This window comes from Ctenopharyngodon idella, chromosome 9 (assembly GCF_019924925.1).
Source record: "Ctenopharyngodon idella isolate HZGC_01 chromosome 9, HZGC01, whole genome shotgun sequence".
Classification (NCBI taxonomy): domain Eukaryota; kingdom Metazoa; phylum Chordata; class Actinopteri; order Cypriniformes; family Xenocyprididae; genus Ctenopharyngodon; species Ctenopharyngodon idella.
In genome coordinates this window covers 34,277,332-34,301,071 of record NC_067228.1, presented here as the reverse complement: position 1 = coordinate 34,301,071, position 23,740 = coordinate 34,277,332, and the positions used below count along the sequence as shown (strand labels likewise).

Genomic DNA, 23,740 nt, shown 5'->3' with positions numbered 1-23,740 from the left:
TCACCTCCCATTTCCGCTCTAAATTTTCACATTCCCGCCATCATCGGTTGCTCGTGGGACTCGAGCGCAGATAACATCATCATACCCGGCAAAACTCACACACTGACAGTGAGCCACATTGAGAGGATATATTCATTCTCCATCGCTTTCTTTAAGGAATTACCCTCCCGCAGGTAAATGATATGTGGTTTGTGCGCTGAATTTGCCCGGGTTTTTATCAGAATGGTCAGTTAGCTGAGCCAAGCCTGTCACACGGCCTGGGCTGCTAATGCTAGTTAATTAGCTGCGTGTGGATGATGCGTGTGTCATTATTTCACAGCGGCGTGTGTGGATACAGCAAAATAAAGACCAGTTTCAGCGAGACACACGAGTGTTATTGTATTTTAAGGCGCAAACGTGAATGCATGAAGTGTGCGCGCTCCCCTAGGGAAGCTAGTCAAGTTGGTTGATTTAAAGCGCGCGCAATGTCTTGACGTGATGCGTTTGTTTACTTTTATCTTTACTCACTGTAACTTCTCTAAACATGCGGGACCTCGGGCTCTTTATGATAAAATCTTATCAAGGAGAGCTTTAGACATCGTTTTGACGCATGACCTTTGTCAGTTAACTTTAAATGTCAGAAGTTTGCCATAGTTAAGCTCAAGGCTTTTAAAAAAACAATTATGTGATTTGACTCAAGGGATTTAGTTTTATATCATGTGGTATATCTGTAAAGATGTAGATACAAGGAGTTTAACGCTTTAATGCAGGTTTATTTTGTGCTGTAGTTGTCTGAGGTATCGGTGAGTGGTTTTAAATGTCTGGGATGTTATTGTTACAGCAGACAGATTGTTAAATGACATTTACACTTGATAGGTTCACGTGTGTGACTTTGATTCACTGTTTTAGTGTATTATTTGGGAGTCCGACTAATTTCCGTCACGTGGGTTGTGTTTTCGCTGGTTGGGTCGTCGTTAAAAGTGTTCGTCTAGTTTTGTTTTCAGTTTTGTTATGTCTATATACATTGTCACCTTCAAAACTGATGTGCAGCATGAAACATACAGGATCAAAATAGTGTGTTTTTCTTCAATGAATCGCTTGCTTCGCTGCCAGTTATAGTGTGAGCGTCATCGCTGTCGTTATTAAATGGATGTAATGTTTACATTTCTGTGTCTCAGGCTTTTTCACGTTGCTCATTGTCTGTGGTCTTTTGTCAGGGCTTTTGTTGAAGATCACTGGCCGCATCTGCTCGCCCAGAGCCGGAGTTTGAGCGCCTCTCGCACTCATGGCTGTCGCAGTGCCCAAGCTGACCAGCGGCGGCGCTGTCCGCATCCGCATCAGATGTGGCGAGCTGGGGACCACCAAATGGAGAGAGGGCGTCTTTGAAATCCACGAGAGAGACAACAAAATAAACCTGGTAGTGAAGTTCAACAGCGGCGGTGCTCCGAGGATGTTTCAGGTGCTGGAGTCTGTCTTTTCCTTTAACCCTGACATATGAAATGATGGTCAGGAAATCAGTTTCTTTTTCATTTAAATGGAACAGTTTTTTTTAACCTTGAGACAAATTCTTAAAAAAAGTTACACAAATGTGCGTTTTTGGAGTATGAGCCATAAAAATCTGATGCATCAAATATGATAGTTTGATATGGAGGAAAAAACGGCTATGTTTTATTCAGAGCAGGGCTCCGGACTGAGACTAAATGGTCGCATTTTGCAATCTTTTTTTCTGCCAGCGCGACTGAATTTTGGTAGAGGTTGCACTGGTGTGACCACCACATTGCACAACTGATAAGAGCTGCCATTTCGGTTTCATATGAGAAACGGCAAACGAAAGTGAAATGAAACAGCGCTACTCGTTTGAGGTGCGCAGCGCAGACCGTTTATCAGCACTGAGCAATAATAGACAGCGCCGATCTCGATCACGTGACACTGCTAGGAGATCCAGTGAGAAAGTGTTTGAATTCGCCGCAAAATGAATAACATCGCTGTGAGATCTAGTGGGAAGCATTCAGATTCAGCGCAGAAATCCTCTGCTATAAACCACAGATATCAGATCAAATAGCGCTGATGTGGAAACCAGTAGACACACTGCCACGAACGAACAAGTTAAGGCTCTCCGGTCCACAAATCACCATGGAGTTAATGTAGTAACGCTTACTGAAACTATGGTATTGTGGCAGAAATACTCGAATGCTTTTACATTATTCATTTCAGGGTTCATGTAAACTTTGAGTGAAATTGAAGCACTTTTCAAGGACTTTATAAACTGCTTCACACTTTTTCCAGCACTTAAAAGCTCCACATATTATCCAATTTTAATGTGATTTTTAATGTCATGATTTATATAACTAAAAGTTTAAAGATGAAGGAAAACCAACACTTCTAGTCAAACAAAACTTAAAAAAAGACATGAAATAACCACTAGATGGCGGCAGAGGAGCACTTATTGACTCCCTAATATATGGAAAAGTCTCATGAAAAACAAAAACTTTTTCAAATTGTGACTGATTTACACAGAAGGCAAGTAAAGAGCACTCCTTTTATAATCACTGAAGCTGTCCGTCAGTTCAGTATGGTACATTTAATAAGAGTAGAATATTTACATTTTTCCCTATAAAACTGTTTTTGCACGTTACTGTTAATAAGTTAATTTTATCTGCATCTAAATTCAAGCTCCATGCTTTACTGTCAAATTTCCAATTAATAAACATGTAATATTATTAGTAACTGCACTCATTAATGTAAAACATTAGTAATATGAGGCTATATTCACACTGTGAGCCTTAATGCTCAATTCCGATTTTCGCTTAGATCTGATTTTTTTTTTTTTTTTTTTTTTTTTTTGTATAGCTGTTCACATTGTTTTAAATGTGGCCAATATCAGATTTCCAGTGTGAACAGATCATGGTTCTGAACTGACCTGCATGCGCAGAAGAACGATACAAACGGAGTTGCCAGATATTTACCACAAAATCCGCTCAATTGCTTCTCAAAACTAGTCTAAAACTAGCCCAATCACATTTTATGGGGTATTCCGGTAGAAATCACGTTCTGAGGATTAAATATCACGTTAGTGCGGTCGCTTCAACCCACAGAGTTGAAAAACAACCCGCGGCAACAGTGGAAAAAGTATCCTGATTCTGCGGGAAAATCGCAGACTTGGCAACACACACAGCACACTGTCATATGGAAGTAAACACGGAGGGCATTAAAGCAAGCGATTACATGTTTATTTATAGTGTGATCTGCCGCGGAAGCCAGCAAAATTATGCGCAGGCAATATGAAAAATAAAGACAATGATGTGCCAAAAGAGAGCAGAGTTTTGAAACTTTTATGATACGAGCCCTCATGTTTTGCTTGTATTACAGTGACAGCTCTATAATACTTACAAGTTCTCACACATCACACAGCCCTTCTACTGATACCTTTCACAACTGTCTTGACAATGCTGAGTATGTAAAATCTTTGACTAGACTCCCATGAGCGCAGAATCGTGAATGTTGATCTCCAGTGATGTAAAAAATTGCATGAATTGTGATATGACTGTTCACACTGCGGTCGCGTTACAAAACATCTGACCTGTATCGGATTTAGTACCACATATGGAAGTGGCACAAATCGGGACTGAAAAGATCAGATTCCATGTGATTTGTACTGTTCGCACTGTCATGGGGAAAACAGATACGAGTCACATGTGGGCAAAAAAAAAAATCTGATTTGGGCCACATTTACCTGCAGTGAGAACGTAGCCTGATTAAATTGTCTTTATGATTTTAAAAAAAGAAACCGTGCCACCAAATCTGGTGCTGGCGCCACCTTCTGCAGAACTTAGTGGCGCCAGCGCCACTGCTCTCAAATGTTAGTCTGGAGCCCTGCCTTAGAAATTTGGGTTAAGAAACAACTGTAAGGATTTCCTCAGAGATATGCAGTGTAATTTTAAGACATGAGCATTAAATGTATTTTTCTGAATGCTACTTAAACTCATTTTGTATATTTTATTACAGCTGAATCACAATGTAAAGCAGGTGTCATGGTATCAAATGCAAGGCCCAAACCGTGTGACTTTGACTCTGAAAGACTCAAGCGTTGTCATGATGGACAAACTGACCATGATGGTTGCAAAAAAAATGAAGGAATACCTTGAAAAGGTCAGGCTCGGTAAACCAGCAGGTATGTTTCTTTGCCCGTTACGTCTTGTAGTGGTTACATCACTATCCATACTTTTTTGAGCCACGTTAACTCTTGTGTTTGTCGTTTTTTTTTAACTTTATTCAGTTTTAAAGACGAACCAGGGAAGTGCCAGTTTTGGATTAGTTCTTGGGAATCGCGCAGCACAGAACGACTCTGGCCTTTCTCCATCAGATAAACAGGTAGCGCAGCATCACAAGCTTGCAGATGCTCATGAACTCCCTTCTAAATGTTATATGACTGACCTGTTATTTCCTTCAGACCACTCCGAGACGTCCCAGTCTTGACAGCAGAGAGGACAGCACACCCCGAAAGCCTCTCGGGAGTCCCAGCCGGGTCACGTCCACACCCGGCCGCAACGGGCTCTCTGAGAACAGGTGTGCAAATTTACCCTGCCAGTGCCTTTAGATTTGGGTACAGTGTCTCTAGATAGTGTGTACACTTCTTGCCATGTTGCTTGCTTGACATGTTGTATTTCACTTGAAGTTTTGTTAATGTGAGAAGCATACTAATAGCCTTGAGCACAACTAAAAGAACCTGCTGTCCTGTAGGAGTGAGAAGAGGAAGAGGCTGATGAACTCTGATGGTGATCTGACCGAGGACTATCCCAAAGAGAACGACTCTTCCAGGTACAAGTCATCTCTTTGTGTAAACTTGAGTCATTTTGACACATTACTGTGCAGAAGTAAAGCTGGTCTTTTTAAATGCTAATAGATTATGAAACACATCTTAAACATGCACACACTACAAGATTTGAAAATTGTAGCACATCACACACAAGATATTATTAAACATACACTATGTAAGTTTTGGCCCTCTAGCAGTTGAAAAACACATGCGTTTTGCAGAAGAACATTTTGTTTGTGCTTCAGCTCTGTGAGACTGCGGATAAATATGGTTATTAGGGCTGCCCTCGACTAAAGATTTTTCTAGTCGACTAGTAGTCGTTCATTTAAGCGGTTAGTCGACTAATTATGCATTTATATTAATAATTAAAAATAAATCATAATAACAAGCCTTTAATCGCCGATATATATGCGTGCGCTCGAGTGCTGATTAGGCTAAAGTTTGAATCAATGTCAGCTTTATTTGTATAGCACTATTCAAACAACACATGTTGACCAATGTGCTTTACAACATCTCAGTATAAAAACAAATGAATACAATATTAATAATAATAATACACACATTAACAATAATAATAATAATAATAATAATAATAAAAAAAAAATAGACAAAACAGACTGTCTGAACATTTTAATAATCAATTGATAAGCTAGTGTTTTCTGTATTTTCGGCTGCAGTGATAAAGTCAACGATGCTGATTCGTCATCTCCGCAGTAGTGGACACGCCTACATGCACATCTCATGGATTACATAACCTGAGAATATTTGTTTAAGATTTGAATCTGCTCATTTAAAAGTAGACATTTCAAGCTTTCTATATATAAATTTCTCATGTCTGTGAGGCAAGTATATGCTGAGTTTCGGTTCACTTGAAAGCGCATCCTGTTTGTTTTCATTATTTTACAAAAGCACGTTTTGTAGTAATTGTGAGTTTACAGAAATAAAAGCAAACCATTCAATTGATGTAGTATTCTTATCTGTATGACCAAAAATGGAGTATTTTAAGTTAAATGCAAGTGATTGCATTGGCGCCTCCATGTCATGCAGTAAGCGCACTATACTTTAGCTTCCACACTTGGATATGCGCCTAATAATAGGGCACATTTATCTAGGTTAACGTTAGAGCGAGCGGACTTGTAAAGTTGCTACTACTTACATGTGTGAAGTGATAAGTCATATTTGAGATCGATGAATGATAGGCAAATGTTTGGATTTTCTGCCATTAACAATCGGTCCATCACAGACTCTGTGATTTTGCCACTTCCTGTGGATATTTTTTTTTTCTGCGACTAGCCAACTAATACCAATTTTGGTCGACTAAGCCTCTTCTCGTCGACAATTAGAGGGCAGCCCTAGTGGTTATCCTACTGCTCACAAAACATTCACTACTAGGCTTAAGAGATATGACCAGTTTAGATAGAAAGGATCTCAAGCTGACTAGCTGAAGACGTTACTGTACCGTTACCCGTTAATAGACAAGGTACTTCCTTGTCTATTCAGCAACAGGAATACATTACTTTTTAAAATATATTTCCTCCTATATAAGAATGTTATTATAAATTATACTTATATTTCAGTTTTTACTTATTTTGATCAAATGCAGACTTGGTGAACATGAAAACGTTTTGTACTTAAATGAGAATAAACTTTATTTCTCTGCTGGATTTCAGCAACAATAAGGCCATCACAGACTCCTCCAGAAAGTTCCTGCTCAGCTGCAAAGAGAAGCTCAAGCAGTCAGAGGAGAACAGAGCATCTGGTCAGTACTACCTCTTCGTGGTTTATCTACTGTAACTGCTTCTCTTCAGTTTTCTTACATGTGCTCATTGCTTTATTTCCTCAGCTCCACACACTCCTGCTCCTCTCCAGCCAACATCCTTTTATGGGAGCAGAACAGGAAGTAAAGACTACACACAAACCCATTCATTTCTGGACAGGTAAAGAGCCTGTGTGTTGTCTTCAGTTACTGCGCAGACATAGAGAGTGACCAGTGTAGTCCAGTTCACAAACAAATTGATTAAAAGAACAAGCACACAAAGTTTTATCAGTTTGAATCCACAAGTCTTTACATTAGTTACATCTAACTCCAACCAAGAACTGGTTTGATTTCTCAGGTTTTTGAGACTTTTGCCCTGTTTCCACCTGGTATTAAGATTTGTTTCAGTTGATCAGATCAGAAGTGGGTGGTGCTAAATACAGGTGTAAACGGGGTGTAAAACGTTTTGAGCTTGTCCACTTTCAAAACGCATTCGACCGGATCGCTTTCGTAGTGTAGGTCGAATGCATTCAAAATTTCACTAAAGACTGCGTAAACATTATGGGAAGCGCTCTAGCCAGACAGGATTTAAACTTTGTCGGCTGAAGACCCTAGTTTGGTTTGAAGACGAAAAACGTACCAAGCACAGTGTTCTCTCACCATTCCTGATTTCTAACACACACTCGCAGTATTCGGCTGGTCTTGCGGCTGTCAGAGCGAGATCTGAGATCTGACCCTGTGCTCCCTAAATCTTAATTTTCAGGCCCAGCAGTACAGGCCAGTGTCCGTCTGCCAAAAGAAGCCTAATGTTACCCAATCACTCAACTCCCTTTAAAAAGGTACGCCCAACTTTGGACTACGGTGGCTGGAACAAACCAAGACCATCTGCACTGGCCCAGCCTCAACCTCCACTGCAAGGGTGAGTGTCTGTGACTCGTGTAGCAAATTAGCTCAAAGAAATATGAATAATTATAACTAGTTATAAATAATTATAAATATTTGGATCGGTTAATAAAATTAACTTAATGTAATAAAATTAATATTAAAATTAATTAACCTGTTTGGCCAATGAACATTCTGTTAATTGTTTATTAATTCTAAGAAATGTTCATGTCCAGGTTATGGGAAATAACACTCTTATTGTACAGTACTACAGAGCATGTAGTCAGGATCTGCATGATTAGCTCCAGTATATGAGCATGAAACACGGACAACTTTACATGTGACATGAACAAGACTTTATTAACTAGACTAAACACTTAAACTACTCTAACATTCACACACATACAGTTTACCAAGGGAAAGAGAGAGCTGAAGCAGAATACAGGAAAGCAATAAGTTACAGCATTGTTTGAAATTCAGCAGATCAACAGCCTTGAGCAAACCATCAGTTTAGTTCTAACATGCTCTTCTTTAAAAGGGGTAAGGATACTTAATGTATCAAATAATGAGACTAAGTTTGATACTTGCATGTCTCGCCAATTTGAATTAAACTTGTCCTGATGCAATTTGTGGAGGCTCCAGTTGTTCTTTGCTGATGTTGTCTTGATGAGAGAGAACCAGTTAGATTCAGAGGATCTTTGGTGAATGAAAAGTCTAGGCTGGAGCCTGGCACAAGCTTGGGGTTCCTTAGAAGCTTCTAGCTTCTTAGTACCATCTTCACATCAGAGTTTTCTCAGTAAAAGAGAGGGGGAGGGTCGTGATCTTGTGATCAGTGATTTTAAAGTGTGAAGATGCCACACCCTCTTGAGGTGTCTGAGCCAATAAGTTGTTCCTTCGGAGGGAACTTTACGAGTCTTTGTTCTGTAGCAATAGCTTACTAGCATAGGACATTGGATTGGATGTATGAGAAGAACCTTCTAGATTCTTATAATACTATTGTGTCACAGAGTTAATGACATGTAACATAAATTACCAAATAGGAAACGAAAGATGGAGTCCATCGATACCAAACATGCTACCCATGTGATTTTAGTTAACCATAGTATGCAACTCTGAAACAATAATACTAAAAGAGTTCAAAAGAGAGAATTAATACATAGGCCAAAGCCTATAAAAGGAAAATCATGAGATGGGAAAATTGGATGCATATTTATACATTTCTCAAGTGGTTATATATAGAATATATAGGATTAAAAATTAATTTGTCCTTCTCAGCAAGAATTAAGTCAGAGTCACAAGTCTCTGCACATTCCTGATGGTAATAAAAGATCTTACAGTTTTCTTGTGTCCTGTAACAGGACACCTAGTCCTGCGTGTGTGTTAGCTAAGTTTGGGATGCTAGTTGCAGTTTTAGGGGGATGGGTTCACAGATCTTTGAGAGTGAGTTTCTGGATTATTCATTAAATATAATTAATAATTGTGTGTCTGATTGGTCCAGACGCTACACTCGCTAACAGAGGGCTCTGTCAAACACAGTTGATTTACCCCTCCCCCAAATTCTGCTTTTCCCCACAAATTCCATGTTTTCAGTTTTAATTTTTCTGGATCGCAGGGCTCCAGACAGCACCTAAAATTGTTTGATTTGCAACCAAAAATATTTCTTTGCATGTGTTATTTTTGCTGAGATCTCCACTGGTGACAATATAAATGTGCATGTTATAATTTAAAAACTTGCTTGTAATGCCTTTTTACATGCGTGTTCTGTGAAGAGTAGCTTATCACGTCGCTTATTGTGTTGATGTCATAAAATGAAATGATGTGCAAGTTTTAGTGGGGGGGGAAAAAAAAAACATTTCACACAAAGTTTCTAGCACCAAAATGCGCACGGGGGAAGCGAGGATCAGCCTTCTGCGTCAGAAAGACATGCCAAAACAAAAAAAATATCAGACTACTTCACAGTCCACATCTGTCGAACACCAGTGCTGACGACACACCTGTAATAAGAAAGCAGGCTGCAGCAGTCAAAAGGTGACATGGCTATTGTTTGATTCTCCTTTAGATTCTCTAATCTTGGGAACACGTGTTATATGAACGCCATACTGCAGTCACTCTTCAGCCTGCCCTCGTTCTCAAACGACCTGTTGAAGCAGGGCATCCAGTGGAAGAGAGTCCCCGTCAACGCCCTTCTGAAGTACGCTTATGCTTGGGTGTTTTCCCCTTTACACAATCCTATAAAAACACAAAAAATGGAAAAACGTTTATACACGGTCTAACAAGCCTGTTGATGTTTTGCTCTTGTTTCCATATGAAGACGTTTTGCTCATCTGCTGGCTAAGAAAGACGTTTCCCCTCCAGAAGTGAAGAAAGATCTTCTACGGCGAGTGAAGAACGCCATTTCCTCAACAGCTGAGCGTTTCTCTGGTTACATGCAGAATGTAAGACTCATAATTTCGTCACATAATTTCTAGTTCAGCCCTGTTCACACCAAGGATGATAATTATAATTGTAATGTTTCTAATTGGGAGATTTTCCCACAGGATTTTGTGAGACTTAATTTTTTTGTAAAATTAAGAGCTCCAACCCATGTTCAGTGTGCAAATTGAAAGAAGAAAAAAAACAACAACAAAAAAAAAAAAAGACAGTGAATTGACTAGCACCTGTACTTTAAAGTGGACTCAACCCTCTTTGTTGTTGTGATATAGCGTCTCAGTCTACATTGCATTCACACTGGTGTTTTAGGAAGCCAAACAATTAGAATATAATAATAAATTTATATTATTATTATTATTATTATTCCTATGACTGTAATAGCCATATATTGTGAAACAAATGCACTCTAAAATAATGAAAATTAATATTTTATAAATATTTACTTTACACTACAGTAGGAAAATTACAATACATTTGTCCTGATTTCTTCACTTGCAAGAGATAAACCCCAGAGCTTTTATTTTGGTGGAAAACTACCGTTTCTGTGAAAAGGTTTACAATTGCATATCGTTACAAATCTAGTGAAATGCTGTAATCATCTTCCCACAAAATGTTTGAAATTATGCAAATGTGAAAATAATGCGTAACTGGTGGCCGCTACATTCCCAAATGCACACTAAACTCTCAGCACATGCAGAGATGGAGTTTATTCACTGTGAACTGAGCTGCAGAAAACATTGGATCATGAGCTGATTACGCGAGTAAAGTGCACACTTCGCTTTGAAACGCGCAGCACAATCGGACTATATACTTATTTAATTAAATTGTAGTCTTTTGTGATTTCATAAGGGCACAAAGCCATATTGCGCATTTGATTTTAGTGCGATTGAGAGATACTTTGCCTAAGCAATGGTGCAAAACAACGTTAGAGACCTTTTATGTTATGAGTAGTTTTAAAATATTTTCTGTACATTATGAAACTGTGGTGGCACAGATTAGACTGTGGCTAGAGTCTAGTTAATCAGTGGGGAAACGCTGGTATTGTTGAAGTCACTTTGACAACAGTTTTTCCAGCTGATGAACCATAAAAGCATTGACAGACAATCAGTATTCATCCGACATTAAAGAGCTTAAGCATTTAAAGTGGCAGATAATGAAACTGCAGCGTTCCTACAGTAAACAAAACATTATCGTCAGTTGGTGTGGATAGCGATATAGTTACTGTTCTTGGTGTGAGCCATGCACATAATGGATAATGTTCATATGATGCAAGTGCCAATCAGCTGTTTTTGCCCAGGATGCCCATGAGTTCCTGAGTCAGTGTTTGGACCAGCTGAAGGAGGACGTGGAGAAGATCAACAAAAGCTGGAAGAACGAGCCCTCGGCCTGGGACGAGCCACAGAGCGCGCGGTTAGCTGAGGAAGTGGACACCTCACGCATCTACACCTGCCCTGTAACCGTCAACATGGAGTTTGAAGTGCAGCACACCATAACATGTAAAAGGTGAGTTGGAAGCATTTAATAAAGCAATCAGCCATGTGTTGTCTGATTTTTTAATCATACTGACTCAGTCCTCTCTTCCTCTGGCGAGCAGCTGTGGAGAGGTGGTGACGAAGCGTGAGCAGTTCAATGATCTGTCCATCGACCTTCCTCGCAGGAAGAAAACACTCCCTATGAGATCCATACAGGATTCTCTGGACCTCTTTTTCAGGGTGAGCCACTACATCTTACTCGCTGTCAGATGTGAACGATCAAAACATTAAAAGACTGACAAATAAGTTTTGTGCTTTTGGTCACATGCCCAGAGCCGCTGCTGTTACATAAAACTGCGACTTTGTGTCGCTCACGAACAGACTGTTTTAGTAATGCCAGGTTCAGACTATACTATATTTCTGTTACGATAGTCACTGTCAGATGATGTGATTTTGACTCCTAAATTCTTGTTGTCTCATGGACAAGAAATACATCAGACTACACGTTGCTTCCCGAACAACCGTTGCTTGCCATCTTTAACGACGTGTGTGATGTCATCGAGAAGGTGGAACTAGCGACTGAATTCCAGAATCAAGAGCGTAAACAATAGGGCTGGGTATTGACACAAATTTCACAAATTGATTTTGATTCAATATTGATTTATTTTGGATATATATCAGGTACAGTACATGCAAATATTCTCAAGGAAAAAAAAGCTCAATTAATAATATAAAATTATACATTACTATAATATTGAAGGTTAAAATGAACTTTGTATACAAACACTTAAATTACACAAATTTTTATTATAATAGTTATAATACTAACTTTACAGTCACAATTATATTTCTACTCCAATTCGTCTTTTGAAATATAAACATTTAAATGGTGGCTGTTATAACGTGACAGACTTATTCAAACATGCATTAAATATTGAAGAACCCAAAATTATAATGAATATGTAATATGGTGCATATATTTAGCAAAATCTCCTGTAGAGTTTCTTTTTCTAGCTGACTAATGAATTTGAGTAGTCACTGAATATGTTTGTTCTGGGGTAAATGTGACGATACGTGACATCGTTTACAAGCTGTTTTATTGACGTCTTTCAGCGGTTGAAACACTAAGCGATTACATGAGACAGGATATGGGCCCAGTTCCACAGACAGGGCTTAGATTAAGCCAGGATTAGGCTTTAGTTCAATTAGGACATTTAAGTAGCTTTTATAAACGTGCCTTATATTTATAAACGTGCCTTATAAAACAGTGGCACTGACATATTTTAAGTGCAAGTTACTTTCAGTTAAAACAGCTCAAACGTGAATTTTAGTCTGGGACTTGCTTAAGCCTTGTCTGTGAAAACCAGGGGATGGATTTCAGTACGATGTACTGTATCTTTTAACATGCCTTCAGATGTTTATTCATTTTATTTCGTGTTGTAACTGGTATTAAAGAGGAGGAGATGATCAGTTTACTGACGCTTCTCCTGAACTGAGGCGCTACAGCGATCTGTCACGCCACACTAAACAGCGCCAAAACGGTATTTATTTTTGAATGTAATGAAATGGACAGAATTTGAAATCTGAGACTTTGTTTCAAATCAAAAGTAACAAAGCACAAAGCTTACTGCGATTTATTTGATAAATGACGTGCTACAATGTTCCGTTCATTCATCAAATGAAAACCAGTCGATTACTGGGATTTAAGAATCGATATTGGTTTGTAAAAATGAGAATAGAGTATAATTGGGAAATCAATTTTTTGCCCAGCCCTAGTAAACAAACGGTGCCTACCGAAGCGGTATTTTAGTACTCACCGGGTTACCTCCAACATCTTTTTCCACTCTGTCGTGACAGTCCCTTCTCCATTGCATAACGCCACCTAGCTGTGTACGGAAGAGCTTCTGTGCTCCTATTAGTCAACTTCACAGATGTGACAGAAGAAAAAATGTAAGCATGCTAGTCGGGACGTCGTGAAGAGTCACAGATTATTTATCACAGATAATTATGAATCACCACAACACCCTATGTCAAACGGATCATGCCAAAATCTGGCAGATATCGTGTAGTCTGAACCCAGCATAAGTGATGAGTGGGTGTCAGAAATGAAAAGTTGCATAGCGCTGTATTTTTATTTATTTATTTTTTAAATAAGTGACCCACTGGCAGAAAATGAATTTGCCTTTTATTCTGCCTGACAGACAAATCGAATGCAAAAATCGAAACACATTTTCGCTCCACACATTCCTGACTCGAAACAACTGTTTAGTGGACTGTCAACCTTTTTTGTCATCTACTGAGTGTTTTTCCTGAAATCTTGCCTGACTGAATACAACGGTTTTGAGTTTTAATTTTTCCCCTATTCTTTGACTGTAAAACGATGCTTGTGACTGACAATCAGTGGGAGTTTAATTTCTGTTTGGATAGTGAGTTCTGTTTTACAATATGGTGCAATTTTCATGACCTGCTGACTTTGTTTGTAGATGGAGGAGATTGAGTATTCCTGTGAAAAATGCAGTGGAAAAGCAGCAACAGTCTCTCACAAATTTAGCCGGCTTCCCAGGTTTGTATTAACGCACTCTTTAGCTTTGTTTTCAGTCGAACACAACTCAAACATCTGAATGGCTGTCTCTCTGCAGGGTGCTCATTCTTCACCTCAAACGCTACAGCTACAACACTCAGCTGTCTTTAAACAGCAAGCTGGGCCAACAAGTCCTGATCCCCAAGTATTTGACACTGCTGTCCCACTGCACAGAGGTCACACGCCCCCCTCTCAGCCTCGGCTGGAGCGCACAGACGGCCCTGTAAGCCTAGCTCTCTTACTGTCATTTAGTGTCGCTCTCTTCACTCTTGCTAATGGCTCGTCTCGTTTCAGCTCCAGGACTCTGAAGACGTCGCAGTCCGTCAACTCTTCGACACTACGGTGAGAGCGCCCCTCTGATGATGTGTATGCTAAGATTATATTTAGTCTTGATGTGTTCACACTCATGTGCTTTAAATGGGTGGTTCACAGGAAAGGTTCTCAAAAGCCAGAGAGCTCGGGCAGTGTGTTGTGCGACTCTGATAGTGAGGAGGAGCTCGTCAGAAAAGTTGGTCGCAGACATCATCCAGAAGATGACAGGACAGAAGAGGTGAGAGGAACTGGTTCTTCTTAATGAAGTGCTCGAATCAGTCCACGTGGCGTTTGTGAATCAAATTAAACGCTCTACATTTATGCAACAAACTACAATCCTCAAAGCTGTCATGTCACGAGCTGTATAGATGTAATGTGTAAAACAGACATGCTAGAATTTAAAACTGTCCTACATTTGGCAAATTATAGATTTTAAGACCTGCTTCATATTTTTGTGAAAATTTTTGTGTGCAGGGCTCGAAAAAAAAGGACTGCCTGATGTTAGAGCTGCACGATTCTGGTGAAATTGAGAATCACGATTTTTTTTGTTTGTTTGTTTTTGTTTCGAACAGAGATCAAAATTCTCCCACAATTCTGAACAGATAACTAAACAAAATAACATGTAATTTATTGGAGGTTCTGACAAGATGTTAATTGCTGCAGTCTATTTAAAATGTTTAATTAATCAGAATGTGTTATTTTTAAAAAAAAATGTTTGTACAAAATGATTCAGTGACTCTCAAAGACTTCACATGAACCAAAACTCAGCATATACTTGTCTCACAGACATGAGAAATATATTTATGGAAAACTTGAAATGTCTATTTATAAATGAACCAATCTAAAACAAATATTCTCAGATTATGTAATCCGTATCAGGGCTCAACGCTAAGGATTTTTTACTTTCAAATTTTCACTTGTCCCACAACAAAAAATTAAGTAAAAGAAAATAGGCCTATAAAAAAAGCCTAGTTATTGTTTTTGTTGTTTTTGATACATGTAACCTTAATAAATAGGGTTATGACACCAAAAGCTACTAGATTAACTCACTTAAATTTTAAATATTGTTAGACAAATAAATAGTAAGTAATAAATTGGTAACAAATTATCAAATTATGAGTAATAGCAAAAATAAATACAACAGAAGAAACGTATAAAAATAATTGGTGCTTTTTAAGTTTTTCATGTAGGTTTAAACGGGAGATTTTTCAGGTACAGAAATTGTAATCTAATGTATAGCTAATTATATAACTATAGATTAAATATCAAAGATTTATTAAAGTTAATCAGTCAAGAGCAGTTACAGATGCATAAATAATGTTTTGAAATGTTGAAAATATAAAACGTTAAATACTGCTATTTGAAATTATTTTAAAAATGAAAAGACACTTTAAACGTGAAATTAAACCTGCCAGTAGGTGGCAGCAAGTCCCTGTTAATGAGTGAGTCATTGAGATTCAGCCGATTCATTCAAATGGCTGATTCATTCAGGAAGTGTTGCTCAGAGACGCAAAACAATGCTGTGTGGACTTTGGAACTAGTTTCGTAGGCGAAATGGAGCAAAACAGGCGATTTGGTGTCTAAAATGTAAGTCACTTGATATTAAGTTCTTGTTCATTAAACTGTACGCTGTATAAAATCAATATCACATTTGTAATCGTGCTGATATTTGGAGAAAAATGACGCTCTGTTTAATATTGATTAACTATATTAAATTATATAAATATGAAAGATATACAGGGGCATTTTTGCCCCTTATCTTGAATTCTGATGCATTATAAATGCATTTTAATAGACTAAATCATGCAGTGAAAGCGTACACTCGTAAGGCCCTGTCCCAAATGGCACCCTAAACACTCAGGGCCTTCCTACGAGTCCGCACTTTCATGACATAACGTCGCTTTGACTGTCGGGAAGAAGTCTGCCGCAGAGCTCGCACCAGTGCAGGCTCAGCAAAAGTGCGCATCGAGGGCGCATATCAGCCGCGAGCACCCTTCTGAAGCCTAAAAGTGACAAATGGGACACCCTACGGTCTTGTGGACTTAACGGACACGCGCATGCGGCAGCCATTTTAAGTCCACAAGACCGAAAGTGCATAGAAGTGTGCCATTTGGGACAGGGCCTAAATATGCACATGCACTAGTCTAACCTACTAGACTACGTCACGTAGTGCATGCGTGCACTCAATGAGTGTGTTTTTTTGTTTTTTGTAAAGTGAGGGACATGCTCGATAATTTCAGATCGTTAAATCAACAATTACGATATCATAGACGATATATATCACACACCCTACAGCACTGGCCGATCGGGCAAGTGACAGTTCTGTCTACCGTCCCGAGCGTCGTTCACACTGGCCCCGGGCCATCGGGCAGTCCTTATTGTCGAGCCCTGCGTATGAAACGTGGCATGTCCACTACTGCGGAGATGAGGAGTCAGCATAGTTGACTTCATCATCGCAGCCGAAAACATACAAAACACTAGTTTATCAATAAATTATTAAAATGTTCAGACAGTATCCTTCTGTTTTTTTTTTTTTTTTTTTTTTCACGCCACATTCATAATCACATTTGCCGGTGTGCTGCTGCAAGCTTTATGCGTGCGCTTGAGAGCATATGACCCAGTCTGTTGTGATTGGTCTACTTTGCTCTGACTGGTCAGATGGTCCAGTCTGTTGTGGTTGGTTGACTGCTTACAGCGGTTGTGGGAAGTGAAGCAGCCAAGTACAAAGGAAAATTCTTACTGACCCCAAACTTTTGAACGGGAGTGCATGTATTTAAATATTCGCCAAATTGAATCGGACCAACTTCTCTCCACATCTAACCTCCTTTTCCCCCTCAGGTGCAGCACAGTGATCACTCCGAGTTTAACGCCATTAATGATGATGAGATGCTGGCAGCTGTGCTGGAGATGAGTCGACATGACACCAGTCTGTCCGGATGCCCTGATGACGAGCCGACCAGCAGCCCCGACACGGGGTTTGGAGATGCTGACGGACAGGACCTGACTCATCATTTGGACCTGCTGGATGGAGAGAAACAGCCTGCAGGTACACAACTCTAAACTAATGCATGTTAACTAGATTTAATGCCAGTAGACTTCATGATGACATGCTGTATTGTGTATATTCTCAGTTTTGAAAACGAGCTGTGTTTGTTTGGTTTGTGTAGATGCTCTGGAGTCTCTAGATCTGACCATGGATGAGAATAAGGAGAACCAGACTCCTGAAGGAGTGCAGGGAGAGCTGGACTGGGTGCAGCAGTACAGTCTAGAGCAGGAGCGAGAGGAGCAGGAGCTGCAGCAGGCCCTCGCACAGAGCCTGCAGGAACACGTAAGGCCCATGATACACCTCTCTACACTACTCTCAGGGAAAAGAACCCTGTTTTTATATATATATATCTTAAGACTGGGGGAAACATTACAAGTATTCATATTTCGCTCTGGTGGGTCATAACCAAGTTGTAAGTACTGCTTCAAAATGCCAAAAGAAGAAACAATGGACAATGACATGAAAGCCATATTTTTACACATTTTAATAAGGCTGTGGTCTTAAACTTTTGATCAGCTGATGAACAGCCTGTTTGAGTTTAAATGCAGTTTTCAATAAATTGCCTACTCTTTTGGCATTTTGAAGCAGTACTTACAACCTGGTTATGATCCACCAGCGTAAGGAAAAATGTCTTAAAGTGGACCTATTATGCAAAATTAACTTTTATAATGTGTTTGAACACGCGTGTAAACAACCAGCCTTGAATGGTTAAAAAAAACAACAAAAAACACCCACTCCTTCTTTGATAATCCCCATAAATCATAAACAGTCTCTCCAAATGAACGGTTCCAGAAGCCCTACCCATGACTGCTGACAGAATCTGCCCTATTAGCATAGCTCCTCCCCTGAGTGAGCTGTACACAGTCGGCCATGTTTATCTCCTCACCAGAACATTTAACAGCAGCATTCAAGTGAGAAATGTATTCTCATTAAAGCTACTAAAGTAATTCAACCAAGAGCAGTTTTTCTTTTGTTGTTAGATTCATATTAACAGCATGTACAGCAGTAGGTACTGTATATTACACTGCTTTCACTTTAACACACAGATCTAATATACACATGCGATTTCTTTCCCTGCTGTTTACATTCACAGACATAACCGGCTGGTTATGTAAACTGTTTTTGACATAACCTTGTATGTATTTGACAGTTTAAGTGCAATAACACATGAAAGGGAACTTAGTTTAATACTCACGGGATGTGCGTGCTTCAGATGTGTGCGCTCAGGAAACCATATGATAATAAACTTTCATGTTGAAGAAGAACTGCAATGTCACGTGAGCGTGACCGCGATAGAGATGATAATCAAAACCAAACAGATGTTTTGTTAGTTATTGGCAGAGTATCCGAGGCATGAGTTGTACAGGCTCCGCCTTCTTCTGGAAAAGGGGTGGAGAGCAGCAGCTTATTTGCATTTAAAGACACATGCACGAAAACAGCATGTTTTTCCTTCCACTCAAAAATGGGCATTTACAGCATGGTATAATAAATGATCTGTGGGGTATTTTGAGCTGAAACTTCACACACACATTCTGGGACATCTGAGATTTATATTACATCTTGAAAAAAGGGGCATTATAGGTCCCATTTAAATGATTGTATAATACTTTCTTGTTTAACGGGTTGTTTAATTTTTTTTTTTCTAGAGATAAAGTATGTTTACTAGCTGTTCATAATATTTAATCAGAATTAACAATGAATTAAAATTTATTAAACTAAATCCATAAAATGATCCCTTGATGAAAGTTTCTGTCTATGAAGCGCCTGATGGAACCTTTTAAGTTTCAATATAGAACCTTTTCATCTGAGAGTGCTACCTGTGGGTTTAAATGCATCTATCAAAACATTCTATATATAATGTTTGTGTTGTGGATTGTGCTTTGAATTTTACAATTCTTGATCCTGTGAATTTCACTAAAGTCTAAATTCTCCCTCCAATTACATTTGTGTCTTCAGCATGTTTGTAGAATATGCTGGTAAACTGAATCACAACCGAACTTTAGAGGTAATTATGCATTACATCATTTAATGAAGAATCAAAATTTCGTTTAGCTTAAAGCAAAAAGTGCCCCAATTATGCTATTTTAAAGGCTGTTAATTTTGTTTCGGAGTCTCCTACAACAGGTTTACATGCATCCAAGATCAAAAACACTTTAATTTCCTCATAATAATCATTGCAGCATCAGCTCTTTTCATCTGCTCTGATTGGTCAGATGGCCCAGTCTGTTGTGATTGGTTAACCGCTTACAACTATAATCTCAGATACAACTACAGTGTTTGAGGGTCAAAGTTCACCAGCAGCCAATGAAGATCATAGACTGGCATTATGCAAATGTGTTTCAAACCTACGTATGTTCAGCAGGAAGTGAACCTAAATTACTGACAACTCGTTTCAGCAGTTCAGAATCAATTCTTGCTTTAGAGAGACAAAACCTCCATTTATCTGCACTTTGAAACTTTGCAGATCTTTTACATTCACAGACACTACAAGAAAGGGAATATCTGAAAAAGCATAATAGGGGCACTTTAATGAAAAATGTGTTTGCTTTCCTCTATTTTGATTTGTGGGTTAAGTGGCACAGACATATTTAGTTGTAGTTTTTCAGCACAATCTTCTTGTCAGCTGTATCTTTCCAGTGTTGCTCATCTGTGATGTCAGCACAGCTTAACACATCGTGACAATGATTGTTGTACAATGAGAGAATATTATCTGTTAATTGTGCAGGAGGCGAGAGAGATGCGAGAAGATGATGATCTGAAGAGAGCCACCGAGCTTAGCCTGCAAGGTCAGTATGACGTGATCGAGTCACATGATCTTTGAGTGAGTGTTTTGTGTGTTAACGTGTGTGTTTCTGTCATTGTAGAGTTCAATAACTCTCTGCCTGAGCTGCTGTGCTCTGATGACGACTCTGGCAATGAAGATGGTCTGGATATGGAGTACAGTGAGGCTGAAGCTGAAGAGCTCAAGAAGAACGCTGAGGTGCGTCTCAAACCCTCGGTGTGCTTTAAGAAGTGCCAGTTTTCATGGTGTAGTTTTAATGACTGTGATGGTTTGTTCTGTAGACTGGAGAGCTTCCCAACTCTTTCAGACTCATCAGTGTGGTCAGTCACATCGGCAGCAGCTCTTCATCAGGTATTGGCTGATTTTACCTTCATGTTCTCGTTGTTGCGCTGCAGAATAAGTGCAATGTGTTTGACTGGCTGCTGTTTCCTCCTGTAGGGCATTACATAAGTGATGTGTATGACATGAAGAAACAGTCGTGGCTCACGTACAACGATCTGGACGTCTCGCGCACACAGGAGTCCACCGTTCAGAGGGATCGTGACCGGAGCGGATACATCTTTTTCTACATGCACAAGTCAGTCTCTTCTTTAGTGATGCACACCTTCAGTTGAGCCTGTCTAACCGTGCATACGCACAAATCTGTGCCATATCTGCGTACAAATGTTGTCGTGAACAGACTCGTCAGTAACTTTCATACTAACATTTATGAAAATTTAAGTGAAGCCACATGTATGTAATAATCACATACTGTTGGCGGCCTTATAAATGTGTTGATTTAAATTTATTAGAAATAAAATCATAAATAAAACAACTTCATTACTTGAAATAAAATAAACCTCAACCGAAATAAAATATTAATAAACTTATTTTATTTCAGCTAGTTTATTTCAGCAACAGCAACTTCAGTGACATTTGATTTTCGTTTAGTTTAAGTACTAAAAAAATGCTAACTAAACTAAAACTACATAAAAATTAAAAAACAACAAAATTACTAAAGGAACACTAAATTTTAAAGACTCCCTGTGGTGAAAATCAAGTTTTTAATGTTGTTTATATGTCTATGTGGTGTTTTTAATATCCTTAAAGACAAAATTCATTAGTCAACACCATTGCTGAGTATTTTCTCCTGAAGGCGATTTGAAATCGTTGGTGTTTGTGATGTCACAAACTACCTTGTAACCAATCATGTCAATGTGCCAGCAGGCTTTAGCTTATCATTAACTATGACCACTCTGAAGCAGGGGAGTCGTGTAACATTAGCAACATATTATTAGCTGTTTGATAACAGTCAAGCAAAAGGCTAATCATATTAATTACCGTTATGTGTCTGATGTTGTAAAGAACGATACCATTGTGCAGCGTTTACCTCAGTAAGATGAGCGAGTGGATCTCTGAGCTCGTGTGAGTGGAGGCGGGGCTAATTAGCATATTCATAGATCCGCGTATAATAGTTTCAGGTTTTTCACAGGAAAAAAAACATTTAAATGTGTAATTTTGGTATTTGGTAAGCTATAATAGTATATCAATGATAATCACATAATCTTATCACATAAATGTGTTAAGATTATATTTAATACATTGTTAACAAGCTAAACCATAGAAAACAATTTCATTACCTAATAAAATAAACATTACCTGAAATAGCTTATTTCAGGGACATTTCTCATTTTTAATTACTAAGATAACTAAAAAACTAACTTAATGTAAAACTAAAAGTAATAAACAACACTAATAAAAAGAAATACAAAATTACTAAAACTTTACTACATTTTAACTAAAATGAAAGCAGGAAATATAAAAAAGTCTAATTCAAAATATAATAGTCTATCAATGATACTAAAATAACAGTGATGTTTAAGACAGATATAGAGAGAAAAGAGAGCGAGCCGTGAGGTTTCTGTGTAAAAATGCAGTTGGCTTATATGAGGCACACAGAGCCAGCCGAAAACTTAACATTACGACGAGGTTAAGAACACGTTTGTTGTGTTGTGAATAGTGGTTGGGAATCAAATACTTAAGGTCAGGAATCTGATACTTGTTACAAAATTAATTTCGATTCCTCTCATTGGTTCCTATGTGTGCATTTTAATGTAATTTTTAAACCATTCAAGCGCAAGAAGACCTGCGCACTGTTTTCTGTGCTGCACACATATTCAAAGCGCGCTCACAGAAAACTGCCTCTCATACTGAGCACAATACTGAACAGAGTTCTCTTCCTCATCTTGTTGCACTTGAACGGACAAATACACACGTCAAAATATTCTCGTAAACAGTCAGTTATGTCTTAAGTGAACATAAACACGTGCATCAGTATATTGGATCCGAGCAGCTCTTTTTCCTGTGCGGATAAATGAGTTGTTGGTGAGAGAGCCAGTGTGTTGTGAGAACGGTGGTGTTTGTGTCTGATGAGGTGTGTTTGTGTTCAGAGACGTGTTTGAGGAGCTGTCTGAGCTGGAGAAGGCAGGAGGGAACTGTGAGGCCGGACGCACAGTGCTGCAGCCGCTGTAAACACACTTCAACATCCCATCAACAACGTGGATCCTTCTGCCTACGATCGCTGAGCTGAGCCGAGGGTAAAGCTACATCCTTCATCAGTGCTACTGAAGACCGTCCACACACACACACACCCCTTCTTAGGGCACTTCTCTCTTTCCCATTTCTCCCTGTGAACTACTGTAGACTTGCAGTTAGATGGGTAAATGTTCTAGAAACTCATATAGGTGCGAAATGTTTATGGGGAGCAGCAAAGAAAAATAAATATATAAATATAGAAAGCATTTTGAGTTTCACAAAAGGTGCAACTTCAACATCAAAGAAGTTGCCCCTTAATTTTCTTTTTCTTTTGTTTGCCTTTAATATGAGAAGTCCCTTTGGTAAACTTTTATGCATTAAATATTTGAAATCAGCTTGTTTCTCTATGAAATCTTTTGTTTCCCTTCTTTCCCCTCTGCAAATTTTAGATTTCCTTCCTGATCTATTGCATACAAAACTTTATTCTTGTATATGTTTGGGTGGATTATTGAATACGGGGTGTCTGTTTCTCATTTGATATGCAGCTGAAAATGTGGTGCAATATTTGCTTTTGCCAGTTGGCTTTTATATGACCTACAGCGATGAGAGAGACTTGGAATAGAAGCGGTTTATATATTCAAGGCTTTACTGATGACTGTTTGTTGTTTTATTCTTCTTTTATAAATGTTAATCTAACAAGCTCAGTGGTATTGATGTAGCTTGTCTTTTTTTAAAGATCGCCTCTCCAACACCTACAGACCTAGTGAAGCGTTTAGTTTTCCTTCTGTATAGAGCTTTATGTTGTGAAGTTGCACAGCCGTCGTGTTGAATGTGTGTCTTCAGAAAGAAGAAACGTTCATACGCCTTTACTGGATATAGAAAGCATCCAATGTGACTGAGCTTCATATGAAGTCAGCTGATGTTATTTATTTTAGGATGTTTGTAAGTCACTGTCTGATTTATGCTGTACTGTCATTCTTGTTTTCATGTTTTCGGTAACCACTTTATTCATGTCTTCTGTTCTGGTCGTCTGAGTAGGTTCATGGAAGAGGGGCTGGTTTGGAGATTGTGTTTCTCAAACAGTGCTATAAGCTCTACTTGATTGCTTAGTATTCAGTCTTTGACTTCCTTAAACACATTTTAAAATAAAAATTATTTAGAAAAAAAAAA

The 23,740-nt window shown here is 38.7% G+C and overlaps 2 protein-coding genes across 2 annotated transcripts in view; one reads left to right on the top strand and one right to left on the bottom strand.

The window, feature by feature from the left end:
* The window catches only part of dbi (diazepam binding inhibitor (GABA receptor modulator, acyl-CoA binding protein)), a 279,016-nt gene that overhangs the window by 251,049 nt on the left and 4,227 nt on the right, over positions 1 to 23,740 (bottom strand). The gene's annotated exons all lie outside the window — the stretch shown is intronic.
* On the top strand, positions 6 to 23,740 carry usp37 (ubiquitin specific peptidase 37). The gene is made up of 24 exons (XM_051906683.1): positions 6 to 173; positions 1,197 to 1,438; positions 3,985 to 4,150; positions 4,256 to 4,350; positions 4,430 to 4,545; positions 4,720 to 4,797; positions 6,466 to 6,554; positions 6,639 to 6,732; positions 7,315 to 7,470; positions 9,493 to 9,624; positions 9,745 to 9,868; positions 11,161 to 11,366; positions 11,458 to 11,575; positions 13,819 to 13,898; positions 13,975 to 14,139; positions 14,211 to 14,258; positions 14,349 to 14,466; positions 17,067 to 17,274; positions 17,396 to 17,556; positions 20,000 to 20,060; positions 20,139 to 20,254; positions 20,338 to 20,407; positions 20,495 to 20,633; positions 22,486 to 23,740. Exons 2-24 carry the CDS (start codon positions 1,265 to 1,267, stop codon positions 22,565 to 22,567), a joined length of 2,796 nt encoding a protein of 931 aa, XP_051762643.1. The 5' UTR covers positions 6 to 173; positions 1,197 to 1,264; the 3' UTR covers positions 22,568 to 23,740.